The following is a 23,873-nucleotide window of genomic DNA, read 5'->3' on the forward strand; positions in this document are numbered from 1 at the left end:
AAGTACGTATTTACCCCTGTTACCAGCCCTAAAGAAAGAAAGAGAGAGAGAGAGAGAGAGAGAGAGAGATGTATGCAACATTCACACACAGGCTGACATCATTCTTTGTTATTCCTTCTTTGTATGTGTTTACGATGTTATTCTTAGTAAAGTATCTTTGAAGTCCAAACTAATTGCTTATCTTTGTTGTTGTAACACAAACTCTTACCCTCGGAAAATTTTAAGGGGGGACAATTTGAATAGAACAAGATTGTTGGTGGCAAGGTGGAAGAAAATTCCGCCATGGGAATTCGTACCCTGAATGTGACCACCAACGCTATGGAATTATCCTTATATAGAAGAACATGTCTGAATGTGAATTAACCACAAAAAAGGACATTTTCTCATCAAGACTGCAGTTCGAAAAAAGTCAAAACAGGGAGTAAATATGATGAACTGTCCCGACCAAATTGTAGCTTCGCATAAATGGCTATAAAACTAAAATTACTAAATATAGTAGACTGCAGACTTCTGGAGTCTGCATCTCTCCAGAGACAACCCATTCATTTATACAAGAAGAAAATCTAAATTCTTGCAAAATCTTAAAAAATATCCATGTTATTTTTGTAGGTTTGTATCAAAATACTTCATGGCTCGAGGAGGGGCCATGGCCCCCTTGCCGCCCCTGGGTACGGGCCTGCAGGAAAGGGATGATATCTTGAAACTCCAACGAACAAAAAAAGTTCGAGCAACATCAAATAACAATATTTTGATAATGACCTTTCGGACTGCCAAATAATACAAAGATGAAGTTTAACATAAATAGGCTAATCGGGACTGTATCTACTTGATATTTATAGGTCAATAATGTTAATAGACGATCAATATGTATCAACAGCTTTAGGCCTCTTTGCAGAACTGATTAAGGGAGATATTTATAAATTGTACTTCATAATGTTTCCCTCTAGTTTCCAGTATGCAAGATTTTACGCACAAAGAAATCTAACGAGAATCCAACAACACCATTGTGCTGTGTTATGCAAGAAAAATAAAATTAATTAAGCAGTAATAGTTACATATTAAGTACACTTTGTGTAAAAATTTGTAATGCACTTTTTGTACTTGCTAAAACATTAAAACATTGGTCCCTTAGTCCCTTACTTCTATTTTCTTGAAAGGGGAGACTCTTACATCACTACAGACAATGTTTGTCTGCTGTTTACGTTAACCATTTTGCATAATATTGTGTGTATTGTATTTTATTGTTGAAATACATGTTTGACACCAGACAAACAAATAGGAATCCCTTGATTGATCAATGACTTCTTGGATTATACAGTGTCATCATTAATATTTCATATTAAGTTTCATAGATGGAAATGTTGTATCCTCTTTACATTATGAAAAAACGATGTAACGGGCCTCCCTCGCCTTACCCCACCATCCCCGCGGCACGAGGTTTGGACAGCTTATCACCACCACTTTTTGAGCAGAAGCTTACAAACCCCTAATATCAGTTTTTTTTATGCTGATACTGATTTCTGCCAGTCGCAGATTGACTTAAGAAATATGAATACAATTAGGAGAAGCCACTCCACAGCAGAAGAGTTGACAGAATTATTTGCCAAAAAATTAGGTTGTGCCTGAGGTATTTTTACACAGACACAGTAAAATATTATAAATGTAAGAAAATAATTAGAATATAATTTGAGAGATTTTCATTCGTATTTATTTCACTGCAGCTTTTTTTCTACTTCTCATTTTCTTGAACCTATATTCATAGGGTGCCTCCTGATAACACCGACAACTTTCACAGCATGTAGGCTACAGGACATCAAGGCAAGCAACTTTTCTCAGTAACTATTTGCTCGTCCAATTCTTCTTTCCAGGGCCTCCCCTCAAGAAGTCCCGGGTTCGATACCCGATGGAGGCACAAGTGGTTCGGATCCCACTTTAAACTATAGGTCCAGTCCCGATTAGCCTTACTGTGCATAAAGTGGACTTAAAACAACATATCATATCATATCATATCAATTCTTCTTTCGATGTTACAATCAATCGAAATATGGCATCTTCTGACCTTAATGTATGCAATCCCATTTATAGCTTCGCAGTTGCAAATAGCATTTATTTTTGCTGCCGTTTAAAATTCTAAAAGCAATATACAGGGTGTCATTTTAATGGCGCCCACGGACCACGGAAACGTATAGAGGACATCAAAACAAACAACATTTCTCAGTAACATTTTTCTCGTTGGTGCATCATTTCGGCGCAACAGTCGTTCAAAAAAGCCCGTTTTGCCGCCTGAATGCCGGCAACCACACACAACATTTGATTGCATTTGTGACGTCATATCCCGTCCTGAAGCGATGCGTTCCAGGGTTGCCAGGAACACTCATATTCTGTGAAAATGACATAGCTACAATCAGCCACATTATGTACCGTAAAAGAAAACGAGAAAACACGTTCTTTAACCTAACAAGAAGTAAACAAGCGACACGAAAACTGGTACAAAGAAAACAGAATTCAAATGGAAGTGGTCATATCGAATTTTGTCTCAGCTTACATGTCAAATATTTGCAAATCTAGTTTCCAAGTTGGCATCTACAATTTAGTCTATCCACTTCGTCCTTCCGATACTAGTTGTCTGTGACACACTGAACAGATCGGAACAGATGACAAAATAGAAATGAAAGAACTCAAAATTTCAAAGGTAAGCAACACATAATATAAGGTATATTCAGAGCATTATGAGGCAAGTTACAAAAATGGTTGAAAATACAGGGATATAAGTAGTAGTAATACAAGCTCTCCGACGACTGTGTTTATCTATGCACCGGATACACATGTAATAGTTTGCAACTGTAAACAGGGCAGTATATTCCTTACTGATACATTGTTACTGTGGTTGTACGTGTTTTAGCCGTAATGTAACAACGTGAACCTCGGATACTTCCGTTATCAGCCCAAAAGTACCACAAGGCATCTGGACACAAACCTGTAGATATCAACCTTGCAACGAGATTTGCAAATATTTCACATGCAGCTGGGCGTAAACAGCCACATGTAAGCTGTAAGTCCAATAAAATTTATTGTTGTTGATATTTGATATATAGGCTGGGGCAAAATCCGATATTAACACTTCATTTTGAATACGTTTTTTACCATTTCTCATATCGTTGGTTCACTTTCCGCTTCCCCTGAGTTGACTGCTGATCTTCTGGCTGGTAGGCTATGATGTTAAGTCTACTGGACGCGTTTGTCACTTCGTTTTATAGCTAATAATGTGGTTGGTAGTTTATCATGTTTCACAAAATTTGTGTGTTCCTTGCAACCATGCCGTGCGCCGTTTCGCCGCAGGGAATTACGTCACAGATACGATCAAATGTTGTGTTGGGTTGCCAGTATCCAGGCGGCAAAACGGTCTTTTTTGAACGGCTGTAGCGCAGAAACGACGCACCAACGAGAAAAATGTTACTGAGAAAAGTTGTTTGTTTTGATGTCCTCTATACGAATCTGTGGTCCGTGACACCCTGTATAACATGCTATGGAAATGATATCATGCCAGTCAGGGATATCACTTACCTTTTCCTTTATAAAATGCATTTATCGTTGGTAACACACGCCTATGTTGCTTATCATATTTGATGCGTTTGCATAAGAGAAATGATTCATAAGATTTGAAATGTATATTTACACTCCACAAGATGCCTACTGTACCCCGCATCAAACTACAAATTTTATCGCTTACTAACCGAAACAATACAAATTTTTGCAAACTGAAAACAATATTGATTTAATAGGGCGCAAATAATTTCACAGGGCGCCATGACATTCTCTTGAATTTTTTTTTCTTTTAGATCGTTTGGATCCCAGGGTTGACTCCCGCCGCCCCATAGATATGGCTCTGAACATGGACTTTAAAAATAGCAGAAACTGCTAGCGAAGCGAGCAAGAAAATTTTACGAAATGTATTTTTATTTGTATAAAATGTGAAATCGACGGGGGCATGTCTACATCTATGTCCCCTGCAAGTGCCCTTGGCCGTCTGGAACAAAAATACAAGAAACACGTGAAAACTAATTCCATCTTGAGTATCCATTTGTCCTACTATTCTTAGATTCTGCTAGTCTTGTTTCCTTACTTCAATTTTGCCCCCCTAGAATGGACTTCCGTCCAAGGTTGGGGGAAGGGTAATTCGGCACTGTGGCACTGTGGCACTGTGGGTGAGTGTCTGTTCATAAATTTCACATCACTTATTGTAGCGATTAGCTAGAAGTGGCAGAAATGCCACGCTAAGTAACGAAAATCAAATGTCCACTCCCTCTCTCTACCACATGAATCACATTTACAAAAAGGTAGACTTGGGAAACAATAAATTAAGCAGTTCAAACTTCATAGCAACACATTCAAGAAAAACATCCAAACACATTAGGCACCTTTAATTCAAGACTACTCAAAATGTCACAACTGTTCTAGATACTGAAAATTGCGAAATTATTTCCCGAAGTCTGAATCTGGAAGGGAATCCCCCCACCCAATCCTGGTACGACATTATACGGAATCCCACACATGTTAATAAACCACAAAATCAATATGTGTCTTTGTTATGTTGCTAGAGTAATACAGGATATAATTGTAGAGATTAGTGAGAATTCCAGGTAGGAATGTGTTCTGTATTTTTCACAGGAGGGGGGGGGGCAAAGCAGGCTCTCAGGGGGACAGTTTCCCCCCTTTAGCTACGGGCCTGCGTGGGGGAGTGGTTATCACAGCCCACTACGACACGTTCTGGTTTCGAACCCCGACCTTTGGCATAGGTGTTCTTTGTGTTTGCCCAGGGACGTCGTTAGGGGGGGTGCACTGGCCCCCGAAACGTTTACTTTCATGACAAATGTTGCAAAATAGTTTTTCAGTCATTTCTTTCTTTAAGTTAGAAACACTGTTCTTAATTTGAGTGGCACGAACCCAAAACCACATTTCTTTCTCGTTTTCCTGGTTATAGCTATAGTGGATGTCAGTGTAGGAACCTAGAACTTCGTCGTTTCTCGGAATTTTGAGGGAGCGGTCTTTCCACCCCTAGCAGTCACAGGTCAACAACAGGCAGGGTTGGGCGTTGAGTGTTGCCGTTGCGTCCAAACAATGTTTTGAGCTTGAGTAGATTGAAGAACGACCGCTTGTGCAGCGGTAAACCACATATATATTAAATAAGTATATACGCTAAATAAGTATAATGGTGGCAGGATGCCTCATATCTGTGGGTAAGTAGTATTATTCGCACCAAATATCTATTCCACTATTGAAACAGTCTAAAACACGCAACGTGTTAAAAGTAATTATCTTCACAAACTGTACGATTTCTAGAGTCGCATATTTTTCTCGATATCGTGAAGACCGATTTTGAGAATCCTCCTTAACAAACGACGCCTCCCCGATTGCGCAGTGATGCGTTGTTGCCTTGCAATCGAGGGGTCCCGGGTTCGATACATGGGTGGAGGTACACAGTGGTCCGGATCTTCATTTAAACTGTAGGTCCAGTCCCGATTAGCCTTAATGTGCATAAAGTGGACTTAAAAACACCAATTCAATTCAACTCCTTAACAAACTTTTCGAGGAATCGAAAATTTAAACAAGTACAAGTAAATACATTTTTGTAATTTTGAAGTAAATTATTATTATTATTATTATTATTATTATTTTGGTTCCTATGAATCTGCCTCACACAGTAGTAAGCTTATTTTGTTCAGTCAAGTATAATAACAAACCCTTGCAATAAGTCACTGGAAAGACATGTGAGGTTGCACATATATTTAAGCATCTATAAATAAATAATAACCCATGGTTCGACAGCCCTGGAAGGGCCTTGGTCTATCTCCCGACTGCCAGTCCCTCCCACAATCCTACCTAGAGGTGAGGAGATCTTTAACCAGTAATGGGGTGACGTGTGGTCAGCACGTCGAACTCCCAACCGTTATAGGGGATATCCGTAAAGATAATTATATTCTTGTGGTAAGGAGTCGCTGTCATTTAACAACTAACTACCTAACTCTCTAGCCTTCTTAAACCCTAAGGTTCATGGCTGCAGCAACATAGGCCTTCCATCTTTCCCTATCTTGAGCAAGTTCTATATACTCTTTTCCATCCCTACCGATTTCCCTTAGGTCCATCTCAACGTTGTCCCTCCATCTTCGTCTTGGCCTTCCTACAGGTCTCTTACCATCAGGTTTCCCAACAAGAATCCTGTAAACTCCTCTTTCCTCTCCCATTCGTGCCACATGGCCTGCCCACCTAAGTCTTCTTGATTTAATTATTCTAATAATATCTGGACATGAATACAAATTATGTACTTCTAAATTATGTAACCTTCTCCACTCACCTGTCTCCTCATCCCTTTTAGGTCCAAAGATTTTCCTAAGGATCTTAGTTTCAAATACTCTCAATTTATGCTCCTCTTTCAATGTAAGGGACCAAGTTTCACATCCATATAATATTACAGGCAAAATTACTGTTTTGTTTATTTTAACTTTTAGTTTCTTAGATATTAAACAAGAAGACAAAAGTTTATGAAGAGAGAAGTAACATGCATTTCCTGAATTAAGTCTACTTTTTATTTCCTTTTTAATATAATTTTCATTTGTTAATATTACTCCTAAGTATTTGAATTTGGAAACTGGTTCAAACGAGTTGTTATCAATAATTAGATTTTGATTATTACCTAACACTTGGTTTCGGCCTATAAGCATATATTTAGTTTTCTCTTTGTTAACTTCCAAACCTATCTCTTTAGCAGTTTTGAAAAATATTGTAGCATTATTCTTAATTGTATTCACATCATCCCCCAGTAAGTCTACATCATCTGCATATGCTAACAACTGAGTCACACCATTTAATTTTAGTCCTTCTTTAGTTTCTTTTACCTTCCTAATAGCATATTCTAAGGCAAAATTAAAGAGCAATGGAGATAATTCATCTCCTTGTTTTAACCCATCATGAATTGTAAATTTGTCAGACATATTAATACCCACACGAACTTTACTTTCTGTTTCACTGGTGCATATTTTTATCATACTAACAAGCTTCTTAGGTATTCCAAACTCTACTAATATATTATATAATTTATCTCTTTTGACCGAATCATATGCTTTTTTGAAATCAATGAATAGCTGATGGACATTTTGATTATATTCCCACTTTTTTTTCAAGTGTCTGTCTGATGTGAAAAATTTGATCTGTAGTTGATCTGTTACGTTTAAATCCACATTGATAATCACCTATAATTTCATTAGCATATGGTGTTAGTCTTGTTAAAAGAATGTTAGACAATATTTTGTATGTTGTTGAGAGTAGAGAAATTCCACGGTAATTATTGCAGTTCATTTTATCACCTTTTTTAAACACAGGAACAATTATGGGTTCTTTCCACTGTTGAGGGATTTCTTCTTTATTCCATATTAAACAAATTAATTTATGAATTTGACATATTAATGAATTTCCACCATATTTAATTAACTCAGCTGGTATTAAATCAATGCCAGGTGCTTTGTTATTCTTTAGCCTTTTAATAGCATCTTTAACTTCAGTTAAATTAGGTTCTGGAACTAAAGGTTCTGCTGTGTGTACTTCATTTACTTCCGATTTATCCCCTACATGGACTTTTAAAAGGTCATTAAAGTAGTTCTTCCATCTATTTAGAATATCGCTTGGGTCAGCTAGAAAATCACCGTCTTTATCTTTTATCAAGTTTACTTTAGGTTGCCACCCCTTTCTAAAAATAAAAAAATAAAAATAGGCGTTTTCTAAACGCACATGTGCAGCAGGAGGTCCCAAACTAGAATTGCGGTTTTGCGAGCTTTAACAAAATCGTTTATTTGTTCTTCGGTGCTCCTTGATATTTCAGAAAACGAACTTCAATAGTGCCATCTACTTCGCAGTGAAATGCTCGAACGACATTAGGTCTGTTCTCGTACACCAAATAGGCCTACTTACATTCTAAGGGGCGGCTTAAGGGCGACTGCCCAAGCTCCGCCCTCGGGAGGATGCTGCCACACCGGTGCATTCCCCTTGCAGTGGCGTGCTCAGGATTTTCGATAGGGAGGGGTTATGCAAACTTTTTCTGGTAGTCTGCTCTCATTTCGCCATCTTTTCTTACCTTTGATGTTCTTTTCTTTAGGGGTACTGAGCTGGGGAACGGGTTTATAACCCCCACCAACCCCCCTTGTGCACGCCACTGCCCCCTTGATTAGAGCCTAAACCTTATTTCTGATAACATAAGCGAGGCTGATTGTTTGTTTCTTTGAGTTTATTTTTAATTTCACTTTATGCACAGAAAAGATAATCGGGACTGGATCTACAGGTTAAGGTGGGATCCGAACCGCTATGTGCCTCGACCGTGTGCGAAAGATTTGAATTTATTATGGACTAGAATTAATTGAAGTCACTCTAAGCGTATTGTAAATCATGTTGCAATTTAAGCCACGAGATTATTGTTGATGTCATTATGTACATTTAAACACATATCTAGAATAAACGTGTTCTTTAACAGTAACACTTGAAGTGCGTTAAAATAAAGGCGTCATTAAAACCGTAAATACATAACATAGCCATGTTTTTTATTGGACGAAGGTGGAAAATAGGAGTACCAGGGTAGAAGAAAAAGGAAAGTAGAGGGCGCCAAAAATCTGTCTCCGCGCGTGGGTGAAAATATTATCTTAAGCCGCCCAACAAAGGCAGATATCACAAAACTGGAGACTATTTGCGAAGTCGTTCCGTATTTATTTACTGCTTGTTTCATCTTCCTCACTTTACCCGTGGTTATAGCCTATGCATAACGTGCACTTTCGAAACTTCAATAATATAAATATATACATGCGAAATACTGTTTCTCAGCATAAACAAACATATACGTTTTGAATTATGTGCACATGCAAACGGAACTGCTAAACGCTGAAAACATTGCGAAGCACTTTGTTCATGGCAAAGAAAGCAAGCAAGAGTTTTATTTTTGAAAATAGTTATTATATGCTGAATTGATTGTTTGTACTTATTTCTTCGATCTTGATTGTTCAATACGTGTTAACTCAATGCACATTCATTATTGGATTTAATGCAAAATGCAACACAATCCTCGCAATGTGGATTTTCCGAGTTTTGGTCTGACTCCGCAATTGTAATACTGTCCTCAAAACATAGTGCAACTGGCAAAATGGCATGGTGGTGAGGGGGTTTGCGAAATCACGACATACACCTGCCTCCGACGTTTTACTTATGGCAGAGATTTTTATGACACACATGACAGGGGGATGGGTTTTGGGTGCCGAAATTTGGGGAAGATTCTGTTGTCGTATCGTAATGGTATCCACCCCCTTCCGAGAGAACGTCACTGGCTGTGACAAGGTAGTTGCTTTTTTTATTCTAACTGTTAAACACTTCAAGGGGGGAAAAATTGAAAAGTGCGGAGGAAAATTTGAAGTAGATCTAGTCTCGATCAATACATCTGAACATAGAGAGAGCTATGCTTAAAACATTTTTGCGGAGTCTTGTTTCCTGAACTACTGTAAGCCCTAGCCTTCTTTAGAGCAGTCACTGCGAACTAGCGAGGGGCCTTTGATTATTATTTTATCAGTTTTAAAGGTAGGTTGTGCTATTTATCTTAACCCTTCGAGTACCAAGACTAGGCCAGTTTGACCCAGATTACATTTCTTTTAGGAATTTCACTATTTTAAAGAGCCGTAGTGGCGTAGTATTCCTCATTTAACATGCGTTTTTACTTTAGCGCATCATTTCAATAAAGTTGTATATAAAATACCAATAAATAAGTTTGTATGCAAAGCACACTATATCAGCGAACCGCTCTGCAAGGACTGTCAAATGTAATCAGAATGGAATATGTGATGTCAGTTTCTTCTAAAAGAGACATCTTATTTGTATGCTTATATTTTAAACTTTGAATTATTATATTTCAAGTATTGTTTGAAAGAAAACTGCTATTAATAGAGTACATTAAAAATTGCACCTATTGTGTCCACACTAAATGTGTATGTGCTTATTTACTTTCATATAGACAATGCATATTATTGTGTATATATAACATGTATTGTAATACATGATACAAACAGGCACATTGTCCTGTTTATTGTATATCCAATTACAACTCACTGCATCCAACTAAATGTATTTTTTAAAAAATAGTGCCTGGGTCAAAATGACCCAGTCTTGGTACTTTGCGTAACATTTTTACCTTGGTACTCGAAGGATTAATATTTATTTTACAAATTGCACTTCGTATTTGCATTCTTATTTTTTTCGATACCTGTGTATGAAATTAAACTAATGTAAACCGAAGTTGAATTAAAAATTCGATATCGCCTATTCAGTGTATCTAAGTGATAACTTGAATACTTACTTTTGAATTCTAGCCGAAGAGAAAACACTTCATTGTAAGCAATTCCTTCCCTTGCAGCTAGACGACCCGCTTCCCCTTTAGGACCTTGCTCTTCTATTGCTATCTTTATCTCGTCTTCGTCAATAACTCCAGGTTCAAGTGATTCGTGTGATTCTCCTTCCATTCTGACAAGTAACACAGTAACAAGAATTACCAGGGCTTACAAAATACAACCATATTTAGCGTACGTAGCGCGTTAAGCGTCGTTGCTATGACAACAGGTGGAACTGAGTCATTTGGGTTCGAGACTTCCGTGCATCACATGATAATCAAACATGTCGTTCTTCGGAGGAAATCCGTTTAGTACTCCCGTTGGGCAAAGAATAGGTAATGTACATTATTTAGAACTAATTACTTGTTGTTTATATTTTATTGTGAATCTTTCTTGCGTTTCAATCTAAAGTGTTGATGATGAAAGGCGACAAAGTAGAAGAAGGGAGGTAAAGACGTATGTAAACTAAGGGGAGGGCAACAAATGACAATCGAAGACACTTCAACTTGCACCGTTTTCAGAACATAATGCGTATTTCCTGCTGAATTTTCATTAATCGGAATATTGCATGCTCCGATTAAGGAACTGCAGCTTAGTTTACCAATCGGATAACACAAAATAATATAAATTTAGTATCTTGTTAACATATGGTATTTTTAACTGCAGTGTGTCGAAGCACATACGTTCACTACGAGCCATGTTTCACAATACATGTAACTAAATACATGTCAGTCATGTGTCATTTAAAGTGAAAGAACATAAAATTGTAATTTGTTTATTACATTTATCTTCACAGTCCTATCCTAAAACGTTTAATGTTTTCGTCAGTGAATAAATTGCAATATATGTTGCATTTTAAGCTTAAATCTTGCCAGTTTGCTTATGACCCTTGCTATTTCATACACAGCTCTTTGACATAGTTGAAATAGGAAATTCGATATTTGCTAGAACTCGTTGGATGAATGAATCCAACATCGCTACCAAGTAGCCATTGTTGTACCATTTACTATTGAAGTTCTCTCAAAGCCACTTACATATTATATTATGATAATTGGGGATAAACAAAACTAAAAATAATTCAGGCGCCAGACCCTTTTTCTCAGGAGTTTTCTTGGTAACATTATAGTATAAGGGAAACGGATTTCTTCAAATTTACAGGAGAAAGTACTTACGGAAATCATTTTCTGTAGCGTTGTGGAAGTTCGTGAATCTAGTTTTGATTCATTTTAATGCAAAAACATGTCTTTTTCTGTGAAAATCTTTGTCCGACACGCTGTTTCTGCTGCCGCCATTTGCTTTCTGGGTAACACTTTACTATACCGGAGACGGATTTCTTCAAATTTACAGGAGAAAGTACTTACGCAAATCATTTTCTGTTGCGTTGTTGATGTTCGGGAATGTAGTTTTGATTCATTTTAATGCGAATGCATGTGGTTTTCTACGAAAATCTATTTCCAACGTGCTATTGCTGCTGCCGCCATTTGCTTTCTGCACGAGAGCACAATACGCGATATTGCTGCTGCTACAAGCCGATGTTTTCCGTATATGCTAAATTGAATGAAAGGAGTGCTAATGGAACCTAACCTAACCTAGTAGGCATACCTCATCCCCGTGATGGTTCGTGAGGCTATCGTGAATTTTTGGGCTAACATCAATGGTTTTGGGGGCTACCCGTGGATGGTTTGTGGGAAATAAGGAACAACAGTAAGTACTCGTTAATATAAGAAATAGACATTATTTTCGTTAGAAATTCATTATTTCACCTTTGGAAATGTTCCGCAATGCAGAATAGTACGTTAGCAATGTAAAAAAGTGTGAAATATATGATTTATAGGTGTTTCCCTTATACTATAATAGTACTGTGTTTGGTACTTGTTTAGTATCCTTAGGACACATTTATTTAGTTTTACAGAAGAAACTACTTACCGTAATAAGTTCCTGTAGCATTGTCGAACATCAGGAAGGTGTTTTGTGTGATGTGGGAATGTTTCATAGCTGAAATTCATGTTGTTCGTTGAAAATTAATTCTCCGACGGACACTAGCGTTTGGCGCGTACACCTTCGTACACCATCACGCATCGTAACTGTATCATGATGCATCGTGATTGTGTTTTGTTCATGTTCATTGGGTATCCAGTGTTTCGAACTGTCTGCGTTTGCAACGAGAGTTAGAAGGATGACGTGTCCTGGATGCGTGGTGAAGTTTGTACCAGGTGTGGAGGATCCAGTGGATTTTCTAATTGAACACGGAGTCGTGAAGAAAGGAAACCATTGGCGCTAGCCCCACAAACCATTGGCACGTGGATAGGTTAGTTCTGTTAGGTTAGGAAACATAGTTAAAATTTGGTGTCGTGTTAGTATCAGAATCTAGAAATTGGAAATAATTGCGAACCATTGGCACGTGGTTAGGTTAGGAAACACAGCAGATATGTAAGTACGAATGTCAAAAATTTGACAAAAGACAAGCACGACGCGCAATTATGTAGGAAGGTGACTCGCCATATTGTGTCTCAGTCAAGCTAAAAGGCCTACCAGAAAGACGTACTGGTAATGTGAAAAATTGCAATTAATTTCATCAAAACAACGTTGATACACCTGCAGGAATGTTCCGCGAAACAGATACGTAAGTATGAATGTCAAAAATTGACTAAACGAAAAAATTAGAGATGTCCGAAGGATTACCGAAATGTGATCTTAAACAATTAATGTATTAATTAATAGGCTATATGATTGTATTAAAAGTAATTAATTTTTGCATGAGAGAGGCCTTCCTAAAGAAGGCTCGGCCAGTAATAGTATGAAAAACTATGCAATACATTCTACGGAGTGACTATTGTCACCAGTTGGTGAAACTAGCTTTTGAGCTATTTTCACCAGAATGTAATCGGCATGTGCATGATCTGCACATGTAAACTAAGGGAAGGGCAACAAATGACAATCAAGGACACTTCAACTTGTACCGTTTTCAGAACATAATACGTATTTCGCTGTGAATTTTCATTAATCGGAATATTGCATGCTCCGATTAAGGAACTGCAGCTTAGTTTATCAATCGGATAACACAAAATTATATAAATTTAATATCTTGTTAACATATGGCATTTTTAACTGCAGTGTGTCGAAGCACCTACGTTCACTACGAGCCATGTTTCACAATACATGTAAATAAATACATGTCAGTCATTTAATATTAAAGAATATGAAATTGTAATTTTGGGCCGTCGACCCACTGCACCCCCTCGATAATTACGTCACTCATTTTTCCCGTAAAAAAATCCCAAACAGCAGCAAAACTAACACTCCTGGCGTAACAAAAACTCAAATATGTCCTCCTAACCTAACAACCATTTCCAATACGAACGAGAATATATAATTTTTGAAAGTACTAAGAAAACAATGTGAAATCACTAAATTGTGACCAATCATGGCCCTCCTAACCTAACAACTATTTCCAATGTGAACAAAAATACATAATTTTAAAAAGTACTAACCTTAAAACAATGCAGTTTCTGCTATGTGGTTGCAGGTGCGAAATGTGTCAATTGGCAGACGAATCACACATTTTCATTGATAGCACTTACCACACTAAAAACACACACCCACCTTCCAAAGAAAATCCGTGGCAGTACCATGTCACATGACAGTCTCACTTATTGCACAACACTTTAGCAACCTTGTGTTCTGACATCACGGGACCTATGTTGTTAGGTTAGGCTAGCTAGGTTTACTTCTATTAGCCTAAATTATAATTTGTCATTATATTTATGCTAATGCTACCTAACATAACCTCATAGGCATTCCTCGTCTACCGAAACATCGTCTGCAGTAAATCTCGTGCTCCCTGACGTAACACCAGGATTGCCAATCTTCAGTCTCCGTTATATACAACACGGCTCCAAGTTACAAAACACAAACAACGTAACAACATGTTCCTTCACATGCAGATGGCAACTATGAAAATGACGTCATAAATACTCCCATCAAAAAACTCTCATTACTCCACTATAATAAATCTAAAAATAAAAACAACACAAATCGTTCGTATAGAACATAATCTTCATAAATAACACAAAAATCATCACCTTATCGCGGGGTACGGAGGGTCAACTGTACCATAATTTGTTTATTACATTTATCTTCACAGTTCTATCTTAAAACGTTTAATGTTTCCTTCAGTGAATAAATTGCAATACATGTTGCATTTTAAGCGTAAATCATGCGAGCATGCTTATGACCCTTGCTATTTTGTACACAGCTCTTGTGACATAGTTGCAATAGCTGAAATTGGACAATCGATATTTGCTGGACCTTCTCGGATAAATGAATCCAACATTTCTACCAGTAGCCATTGTTGTACCAGTTACTATTGAAGATCTCTCAAAGCCACTTAAGTATTATAATATGATTAGGCTTTGGATAGTAAAGCACTAAAAAACCTTTAGATATGCATGCAAATATGCTCCTCAAATACTCAAAATATGCTCTTTAAATGATCAAAATATGCATTTAAAATTTTAAAAAATTACATCAAACTCAGAAAATTTAGCCATTTAATTATTTATTAATTCCACTGTTTACCCGTTACATAAGTAAAAAATATGATTTGGCTTACCTTATTGACAAATGACCATATTTTACATATGGTTTTTGTATATGTATCTTTATCGTAAGTCCACTAACTGTTTCTGACTTCACTGAACGTCACGACTAGCAGAAGGTGGAATTTCACCAGCTGTCTCTCATTCTACTCGGTATGAAAGGTTACTGTTGCACTTAATAACTACATATTGTTTCAGATGCTCAAAAGCAAACTTATGCCTGTTATCCACGAGAATTCTTTTATACTCTGAAAACACTCCACATCACAAGAAACAATAGGCACATGTTGTAATTTCAACAAATCGGAAACGTGCAGTTCACTTGGAATACCGTAAACATTTTGTGTCCCTTCATGAATAAAGCAAATGTTCTTTAGGAGCTTGTAGCCAGAATTCTTTGCCAACACATACTGAAATTTTTCAAGTACTTCTGGCCTTCCAGTGTTCAACAGAACTTGTTCTACCTATTCCACTTCCTCAAGAATTGTTTCCCTACCTCCTGAAGAATTTTGAATTGCTCCAAAGCAAAGGAAACTTCAATTTTCCAGAAACAGCAGAATATGCATTTGTAAGATAAAATCGGTGAAATATGCAATATATCCTGAAGAAACTGAAAATATGCATTTGCATATGCAAACTGCAAAGCCTAATTATGATAATTGGGGTTAGACAAAACTAAAAATAATTCAGGAGCTTTCTTTCTATGTTTGAAATATGGGCTGAGAGAGTTATGAATCCAACTAAAATAAAGCTACGCATTTTAAAATGTGATCTTAAACAATTAATGTATTAATATGATTGTATTAAAAGTAATTAATTCTTGCGTGGGAGAGGCCTTCCTAAAGGAGGCTCAGCCAGTAATAGTATGAATAACTATGCAATGCATTCTACGGAGTGACTATTTTCACCAGTTGGTGAAGCTAGCTTTTGAGCTATTTTCGCCATAATTTAAACAGCATGGACATGATCTGCAACCTGGCCTGGCCTACTACACGTATGTGTGTATTCTTTAGTTGTTGATGTGTATGAAGTTTATGTTGGTGTGCATTTATTTTCGTGTAGGAGACAAGTACTTTTTTTATGCACATCATGGAGTTGAAAAAATACTGCAAGGTGTCCTGATGTCGACTGGTGCTGCTAATATGTCATATGATATAAGTATGAAGGGGTATTATGTTCCTAAATGCTTTCGTTGTTAGGTTAGGCAGGTCAGGTTTAGAGTTTTTAGCATTAAAATTACTTCGGTAAATACTTCCCAACACCTGATCATGTAATTTCTGGTTTTCAGCGCTTTCTGCTATTCTCACTACCTGGTGACAATAGTACAGGGTAAGTCAAAATGATGGACCCGATTACAGAAATTTATTCTGTGAAATGTAATAAACATATGTTATTGTGAGACATGCGCTTTGAAAGGTTAACTTTCAAAGTTTAAGTTTCCACGCAGTGTTTCCACTTTCTACCGCTAGGAGTCAGCAGCGAGCAGGAAAATGGCGTTGACTGGAGAACATAAATCTTTCTGTGTGCTTGATTATCATGTGAACAAGTCTGTGATTAGTGTGCAACGGCATTTCCGTACCAAATATCTGAGAGAACCACCTACGGGGAAGGCCATTCGTAAGTGGTATGAACATTTCAGAGATTCGGGCTGCATCTGTAAACAAAAATCGACTGACCGTCCGTCGACTGGGGAAGAGACAGTGGAACGAGTGCGCACATGTTTCATGCGGAGTCCACAGAAAACTGTCTGGCAGATTATGCGGAAACGTTTACAAATGAAACCCTACCACTTGCAACTAGTTCAAGCCTTAAAATACACTGATTATGCTTTGCGCGCGTCCTTCTGTACTGATTTCCTCACATTAATGGAAACATATGGGTTCTCTGAGAGGTTAATTTACAGTGATGAAGCAACTTTTCACTTTTCAGGGAAAGTGAATAGACAATGTAAGAATTTGGGGAACTGCTAACCCCCAAGAATTTGTGGAACACGAATGCGATTCTCCCAAAGTGAATGCCTTTTGTGCCATTTCCCATGAAAAGATTTATGGGCCCTTTTTCTTTCATGAACGTACTGTGACAGGACTTGTTTTCCTTGATATGCTGCAACTACGGCTCCTTCCACAGAGGAGCCAGAGGATAGCGCAGATTTCATTCTCCAATTGGATGGTGCCCCTGCGCATTACATGGCAGTGTTCGGGACCATCTCAATGGGGCATTGGAACAACGTTTGACAGGCTGTGCATCTCCGGAGGATCGACCTCTCCTTCATTGGCCACCTCGTTCCCCCGAGTGATTTCTTCATTTGGGGTTTTGTCAAGGATCATGTTTACGTACCACTACTTCCAACAACATTGGATGACCTGCGTGCCCACATCACAGCAGCCATTGCTGATATTGACCGCAACATGCTACACAAGGTTTGGCAGGAGATAGACTATCGGCTTGATGTGTGCCGCGTTACGCAAGGTGCTCACATAGAACACTTGTGATTTGTTTGAAAAAAAACTTTGACAGTTTACCTTTCTTAGCACATGTCTCACGATAACATTTGTTTATTATATTTCACAGAATAAATGTCTGAAATCGGGTCCATCATTTTGACTTACCCTGTAGTTGTAACACATTTTTAATTTAAAATAACTTTTTCGCTGTAAGTTCAGCAACACTGCGAATGAATATAATATATTAAAGACAATGTTATGTTATCATTCAGGTAGTTAATTTGCCTGTGCAAATAGCCACATGTGCTGTTCTCAGTACCTGGTGAAAATAGTCACAGCCTAAATTCTAATATATGACCGACTCTGCCATATAACAGTAGATTTTAAAATTCGGCTAGGAACAGCGAAAAAAAATTATAATGGCATGTTTAATATTCTGATTTAATGATACGTGTGGTGCAGAAATCACACAAGCATTTAAAAATTCATGCTGTAATCGCCATTTCAAAAGAAAGTAATTGATATTTTCACAAGTGAACACCAGGTAAATATATACAGGTGCCATGTCAAGCAAGCAGTATGTATTTTTCTACCCCACATATTATATATAAAAATTTTGACTGAAACATAATGTTCCCCTGAACTATAAAGGGGTAACTGAAACTTTGTCCCAAGTTCCGATTGTTTAATTCCAAACCAACCATTGCATGTACACACCACTTTTAACATGGTTCAATTTTTATACTACACGGGCATTATGATTTCTGGCTGCATCTTTAGTGGAGAATCATGTTCGCTTTCCACATTGGCATAGCAACATATCATGAGACCCTGGCAAGATTAGAATTTGAGGCCCCTATCCATTTTTTGAATTTGAAATTTCATTGTGAATCGATAACAAAATCTTCAGGTCAGTATAATATTATAAACATTTAAATAGTAAAAACAAAAATTACTCATTACATATTGCATTGTTTTCTCTAGTGTATTTAATGTAAAGTTTGTGTTTGTTTCAGTTGATTCATTTTTCCTATCATTTGGAAACCATTTAAGAAACCTTGATTGTAATTCACTTTCAAGATCAAATCATTATCGTTGAAAAGATTTTCTTGGGCTATCGACCAGGTGAGTTGTGGATGAAGATAAGAGTGACATTAGCTCTCGAAAGCTTGGTATCTTTTCCACAACTAACATGGTCGATGGCCAGAGAAAATATTTTCATCATTCGTCGCCAGGAAAGCTTCAAGTCTTACAAATCTTTATCATTTTGATCAGTTGTTGTGGGATCCCTAAAAGGGATATAGGCAGGTATTTGGTAATCCATCATCGTATATTAATGTCAGGGCCCAAGTTCCAATTGTTTTATTGAGATTTCATCATGTTATGTATGCTCGATTTTGATTTACATCTGTCAACACATTCTGCAGAGTTTTAGCTATTACTTACTGCATGTTTTCTTGACACTGGTTTTTCACTTCCACATAATTCTTGACACCAAGATGTTTTGCTTTCGTAGTTAGGTTAGGAGGGTCAGGTTTAGTCCCCTTAGAATTTTAATAATAACCTAAATGCTTTCGTGGTTAGGTTAGGTGGGCCAGGTTTAGTTCTCTCAGAATTAAAATAATACCCCTAAATGGTTTTTGTAGTTAGATGTGGTTGTCTGTGTAATTCGTCAAGCATGCAAAATGGGCACTTTTGCGCATGGTACTTTTAACATCTTATTTTAGCCATGAATTGAACTTTTTCGAAATTAAATCTCTGCTGATTAGTTTCAAGAAGGTCCCATATTACTTACACTTTCATTCCCACTATTCTGCGATACTTGCTGTCGTTTCTATGGAGAGTGCCTTGTCCATGGGGAGCACACATGCTTGCATAACATAATTTGTTTTCCCAACATAAATATTTTTTTTTTTTTTTTTTAAATCCAAACAGTGCTCATTACTTTAAGGAAGGTTCAAATTTCCTGTGACAATTATTGCCAAAATAATGAAATCTTTCTGCTAAGATAATTTGAAAGAGTCAAAACATTCGGAACCATTGCCAATGTCAGTTGCAATACTTTCCTTATATTAGTTTTCAATGCATGACATGAACAACAGTCACAGAATCGAAAAAACAAGAAATTCTTTTCTTTATAGCTTATTTATTGCGGTGTGGCTTCTAAAATCAAATGACTATCTTACGGTTTATTGAAAATATTTAATATTGGATATATTCATTCAAATTGTAATGTTCAACTAGAATTTCAAACTGGATAAACAAACAATGTTGTAGTTTTATCACCCTCAAAAATTAGTCTTTTCCATCTATTTTTCTCACTTCTATTTATTACATTTTTCTGTGTAACCCCCATGGAACACAAGGTCGCTCCATGTGTGAGGCCCTGGACAGTCACCCACTTTGCCAATCACTGGCTATGCCTCTTGCCTTTCCATATAATCCAGGCAATTTTCAATGTTTTTGTTCAGTTAGGAATGCCAAGTTTGATGGTATGATAATTTGCATGTTTTCTTTAGCCATTTGAATGTGTATAAAACTGGTTTATCCTAATAAAAAACAGCAAAAGTATTCAGAGATGGCAGGTTTTTACTTATGCAGGCTATACTTGGTGATCAAACATTTCTGTTATTTGGGTATTCCGCATGCTTAAACCAATTTATTATTACATGAAACCTCAAAATTTGTGGGTTAAAAGAAATTCAACATAATTCCTGAATGGGTACAGTGGATCAACCTAGTCCAGTATGTGTATCTACTTGTAAGCATTCATTTGTTTGTTTTCCTGCCAACATACTGTGCATGTCTTCAACACCAAATCGAGGTTTTGGGATATTCTTATGACAATGTTGTGATCCAGGTGGAGGGTACAAATATATTTCTCATGCCAAAGAAATCTGAATACTCGGATATCAGGAATATCTTTCTCTTTCTCTTATAAATTCTCTCAGTATTATTTCTATGTGCCTCTTGATAATTTCCATAATTATCCATAATTGTCATCAATAAACGTCTCTATAGCAGATTTATCATTTGTTTGGAGCTGCATATTTTCCAGGAAGGCATAAAAAATATTCATACTTCTTATGTGAACATTTGGACGTGAGCAGGCAACTTTTTCTATCATATTATCTCATCTTTTCCCAGGAAATAATATCCATCCTCTGGGATATTATTCTCTTCATCTTCACTTGTATCAGAATTTGTTCATGTTATGACTCGCATGTTCATCATGACCTGCTTCTTGAGTAAATTCTTCATCTCAAAACATTTCAGATGAACTAGTGTTGCTCTCGAATGAAACATCCTCCGACATCCACTGTACACAGTGGTGTAAATAACATCCCCATTGTGCAGGGGAGGGGGTGGGGTGCACGAGCTTCGGTATTCACAGTAAGAATGATAAATTAAGAAAGACCCACATTTCAAAAACGTTTTCCATTCAGCGTTGAAATATATTTTTATGCCCCTACATCTGCAAACAGAAAATGTTATTCACTAAGAAAGTGAATTACCAGATTAGATGAAAACCTTCGTTTGCGGAATAGTTCAAGTCATTGAAGGGTGGATGACAGGCAAGAAAATGCGATGTCAGTGCTGACTTTCAACCTTGCAGTGAGATTTGCAAATTAAGTTGACTTGTATACTGAGAGACAAAAACCGATATTACCACTATCTTTTCGATACCTTGCTTTTCTACCATTTTTGTATTCTTGGTTTCACTTCCAGTTGTCTACTAGGCTCGTTGCTCGCTTCGTTTTACAGCACATAATGTGGTTTGTAATTTTTCACAAAATTTTTCCTTGCAACTTTGCCGCAAAAAAATGATGTTACCGATGGGAAATTTGTCTGTTTTGATGTCCTATATATGTTTCTGTGGTACGTGGGCACCATTAAAATGAAACCCTGTACAATTTTTTACAATTTGTCTGCTGTTCGTACCACCTTTTACATTGATTTCAATTACATGTATGTATTTTCATATTTGTACATATCTAATATAAATGTAGGCTGTAGAAAGGGAAGGTTTTTATGAGTAGGGGCGCACAAGTGAAAGTTGTTGGAAGGGAGCAGAGCTTGTTAGTTACACTACTGACTGTACACGCTCATGCTGCCTTTATACTACATGTTCTTTAACGATTTCTTAAAAAAATAGAAACGTCCACTGTAAAATTTGATCACACACCCCCTGAAGAAGTAAAAGCTAGTAAAATATTTCACTCAGGAAGCACAGTAAGCTAAAGCTTTAGAAAATGAACAACAAAAAATCACATACGTTACCGGTCACGTGGGGGTATAGTTGACCCCCAGCAACTTTGGAACAGTTTCACCTTGCTGTAGTTGCTCAAACACTCAAGGAAATGACATTGATGTTTGAATTAGACAGTTTTAGGAAGGTACTAGCATTGTGGTCAACCAACAAGTGTGTGTGTATTAAAAAATTCCAACCGGGGGTCAAAATTACCCCTACGTGTAGGGTTAATATGCTGATTCGATATCTAATTGTGTCTGTTAACACATACTTCAGTGTCTTATTTATTACTGCATGTTTTCTGAAAAACATTTTTCCCTTCCGTATACCTCTGTATGATCCTTCGTTTGCGAGCAGCCATTTTTTTACTGTAGTCTTGGATATGGACTGCTGCTGCCATCTACTTTACATGTGTGGGGTATGAATGGGGTATTTGTCTCAATGCTTTCGTTGTTATGTTAGGAAGGTCAGGTTTAGGGCTCTTAACATTAAAATAATGCCCCTAAATGCTTTAAACACCTGCTCATGTAATATCTGGTCTCAATTATGAAAACCCCTTCGAGCCTCACTAAAGAGAGAGAAAAAAAAAAACAACTCCATAACCATGTTGACAGGAAACCAAGAAAGTCTGCTCACGTAAGCTACATTTCAAATCATAATTTCTCTGGTGACTGATGTGTAGTGAAGCTTTTAACTCTGTCAATTAGATTGTTCAAGCTTTGAAATAATTTCCAAAAATATTTCCAGTATTCTAAAGCACACATAAAACTTGCGAAAAATCAATAAATTTTTGGAACCGTGAACGAACTTCTCCTTTCAAAGGTGTGTGAAGTGGGACATTGACCGTTAAACCACACAGACATTTTTGTTTTCTACTCTGTTGCCAGATTTTGAATGTGACCATTTGCTTTTTCATGTGGTTCTTAGACATTCTTTGTTATCTAGAGATAATTATCTTTTTTGTGTGTGATTTAACATTTGCATATTGCAGCACTGTTCTTTCACATTGCAGTGATACAGCACACAGTGCTATGACGTCACGTGTTCAAATCCTGGCTTGGTCATGAGTGTTCTTTGTGGGTGTCCGTTCGTCAATTTCATCATATCATTACTCATCCTCATCTTTGCGATTAGCCAAAAGTGGCAGCAAAGCAAAGTAAAATAAGCCAAATCAATTAATCAATTCCAGTGCTACATTACTTCATTGTGCACAACAAACTTAAAGTGTCACTTTCTGCTTTTTTATGATAGGCTGGGGTTTGTTAGTATGAGTCATTCCATATGAAATCAACACAGTCCACAACCTGACCAACTCCGATTTTCATGAAATTTGGGGAGTTGAAACTATGCATGGAACTTAGTAACTATGAAAATTTTGAGTCTCGTGCATCTTGTAATTGTTAAGTTAGTCAAGGTCAAAGTTAGCATAAATTGCCCATTTTCAGTCCGCTTAGCAATACTAAATATTTTGTAACTCCGCCCCTATTTCGCCTAGGAAGCTCAAATAAAGCTTATTGTACAGGGAATTGAACAAGCTTTCCAGTGATATATAACAAGCCTACCTTTGGAAAAAAAATATAATTTTTTCACGTGACCTTGATCTTTGACCTTGAATATCTCAAAAAACATCACCACCAAAAATCGTGAAAAAAATATATTTGGTCCCTCATACCATACTCTAAAACATCAAAAAATCATTCTGGGACTGCAATGGGATCAGAGGATACAAAATAATATGTGTGACTGTTTAAAGCCTCATTACATGAACTATGACGAGTCAAAAGTCTCTTAACACCCCCTACAAAAGGGAAAGGAGTTATCATGGTCATGAAAGAAATAGGTTAGGCACAGGGAGATCCTTAGCTGAGTGTGTCAAGCGCAGGTCCGGCATATTGTTGACCGCCATATTGAATTTAACACAAACATTTCAAAGAAAATGGGGTGATGTGATATATAAAATCAGGCTAGAATTTCACGAGAAATGAAGTGACGAAGGTTTTTCCGTTATCTTTAGCCAGCACAAAATTATATTTTTTTTCCAAAGGTAGGCTTGTTATATATCACTAGAAAGTTTGTTCAATTCCCTGTACAATAAGCTTTATTTGAGCTTCCTAGGCGAAATAGGGGCAGAATTAGAAAACATTTAGTATAGCTAAGCAGACTGAAAACT

General features: G+C 37.1%; 2 protein-coding genes across 5 annotated transcripts in view; one reads left to right on the forward strand and one right to left on the reverse strand.

Annotated features, from left to right (window-relative positions):
• Nucleotides 1–10,578, reverse strand: part of LOC145999168 (uncharacterized) — a 31,107-nt gene extending 20,529 nt beyond the window's left edge. Inside the window, exon 1 of the mRNA XM_083136100.1 lies at nucleotides 10,379–10,578. Within this exon, the coding sequence (XP_082992226.1) occupies nucleotides 10,379–10,541 (163 nt within the window). The 5' untranslated portion in view covers nucleotides 10,542–10,578. The remainder of the gene's footprint in view (nucleotides 1–10,378) is intronic.
• Nucleotides 10,579–10,638: 60 nt separating this feature from the next.
• The window catches only part of LOC145999647 (TOM1-like protein 2), a 109,022-nt gene continuing 95,787 nt past the window's right edge, over nucleotides 10,639–23,873 (forward strand). For all 4 annotated transcript variants that reach the window (XM_083136760.1, XM_083136761.1, XM_083136763.1 and 1 more), the window contains exon 1: nucleotides 10,639–10,744. In XM_083136760.1, the coding sequence (XP_082992886.1) occupies nucleotides 10,693–10,744 (52 nt within the window). In that variant the 5' untranslated portion in view covers nucleotides 10,639–10,692. The remainder of the gene's footprint in view (nucleotides 10,745–23,873) is intronic.

This window comes from Lepisma saccharinum, chromosome 15, assembly GCF_977018435.1.
Source record: "Lepisma saccharinum chromosome 15, izLepSacc3.1, whole genome shotgun sequence".
In the NCBI taxonomy this organism is placed as follows: Eukaryota; Metazoa; Arthropoda; class Insecta; order Zygentoma; family Lepismatidae; genus Lepisma; species Lepisma saccharinum.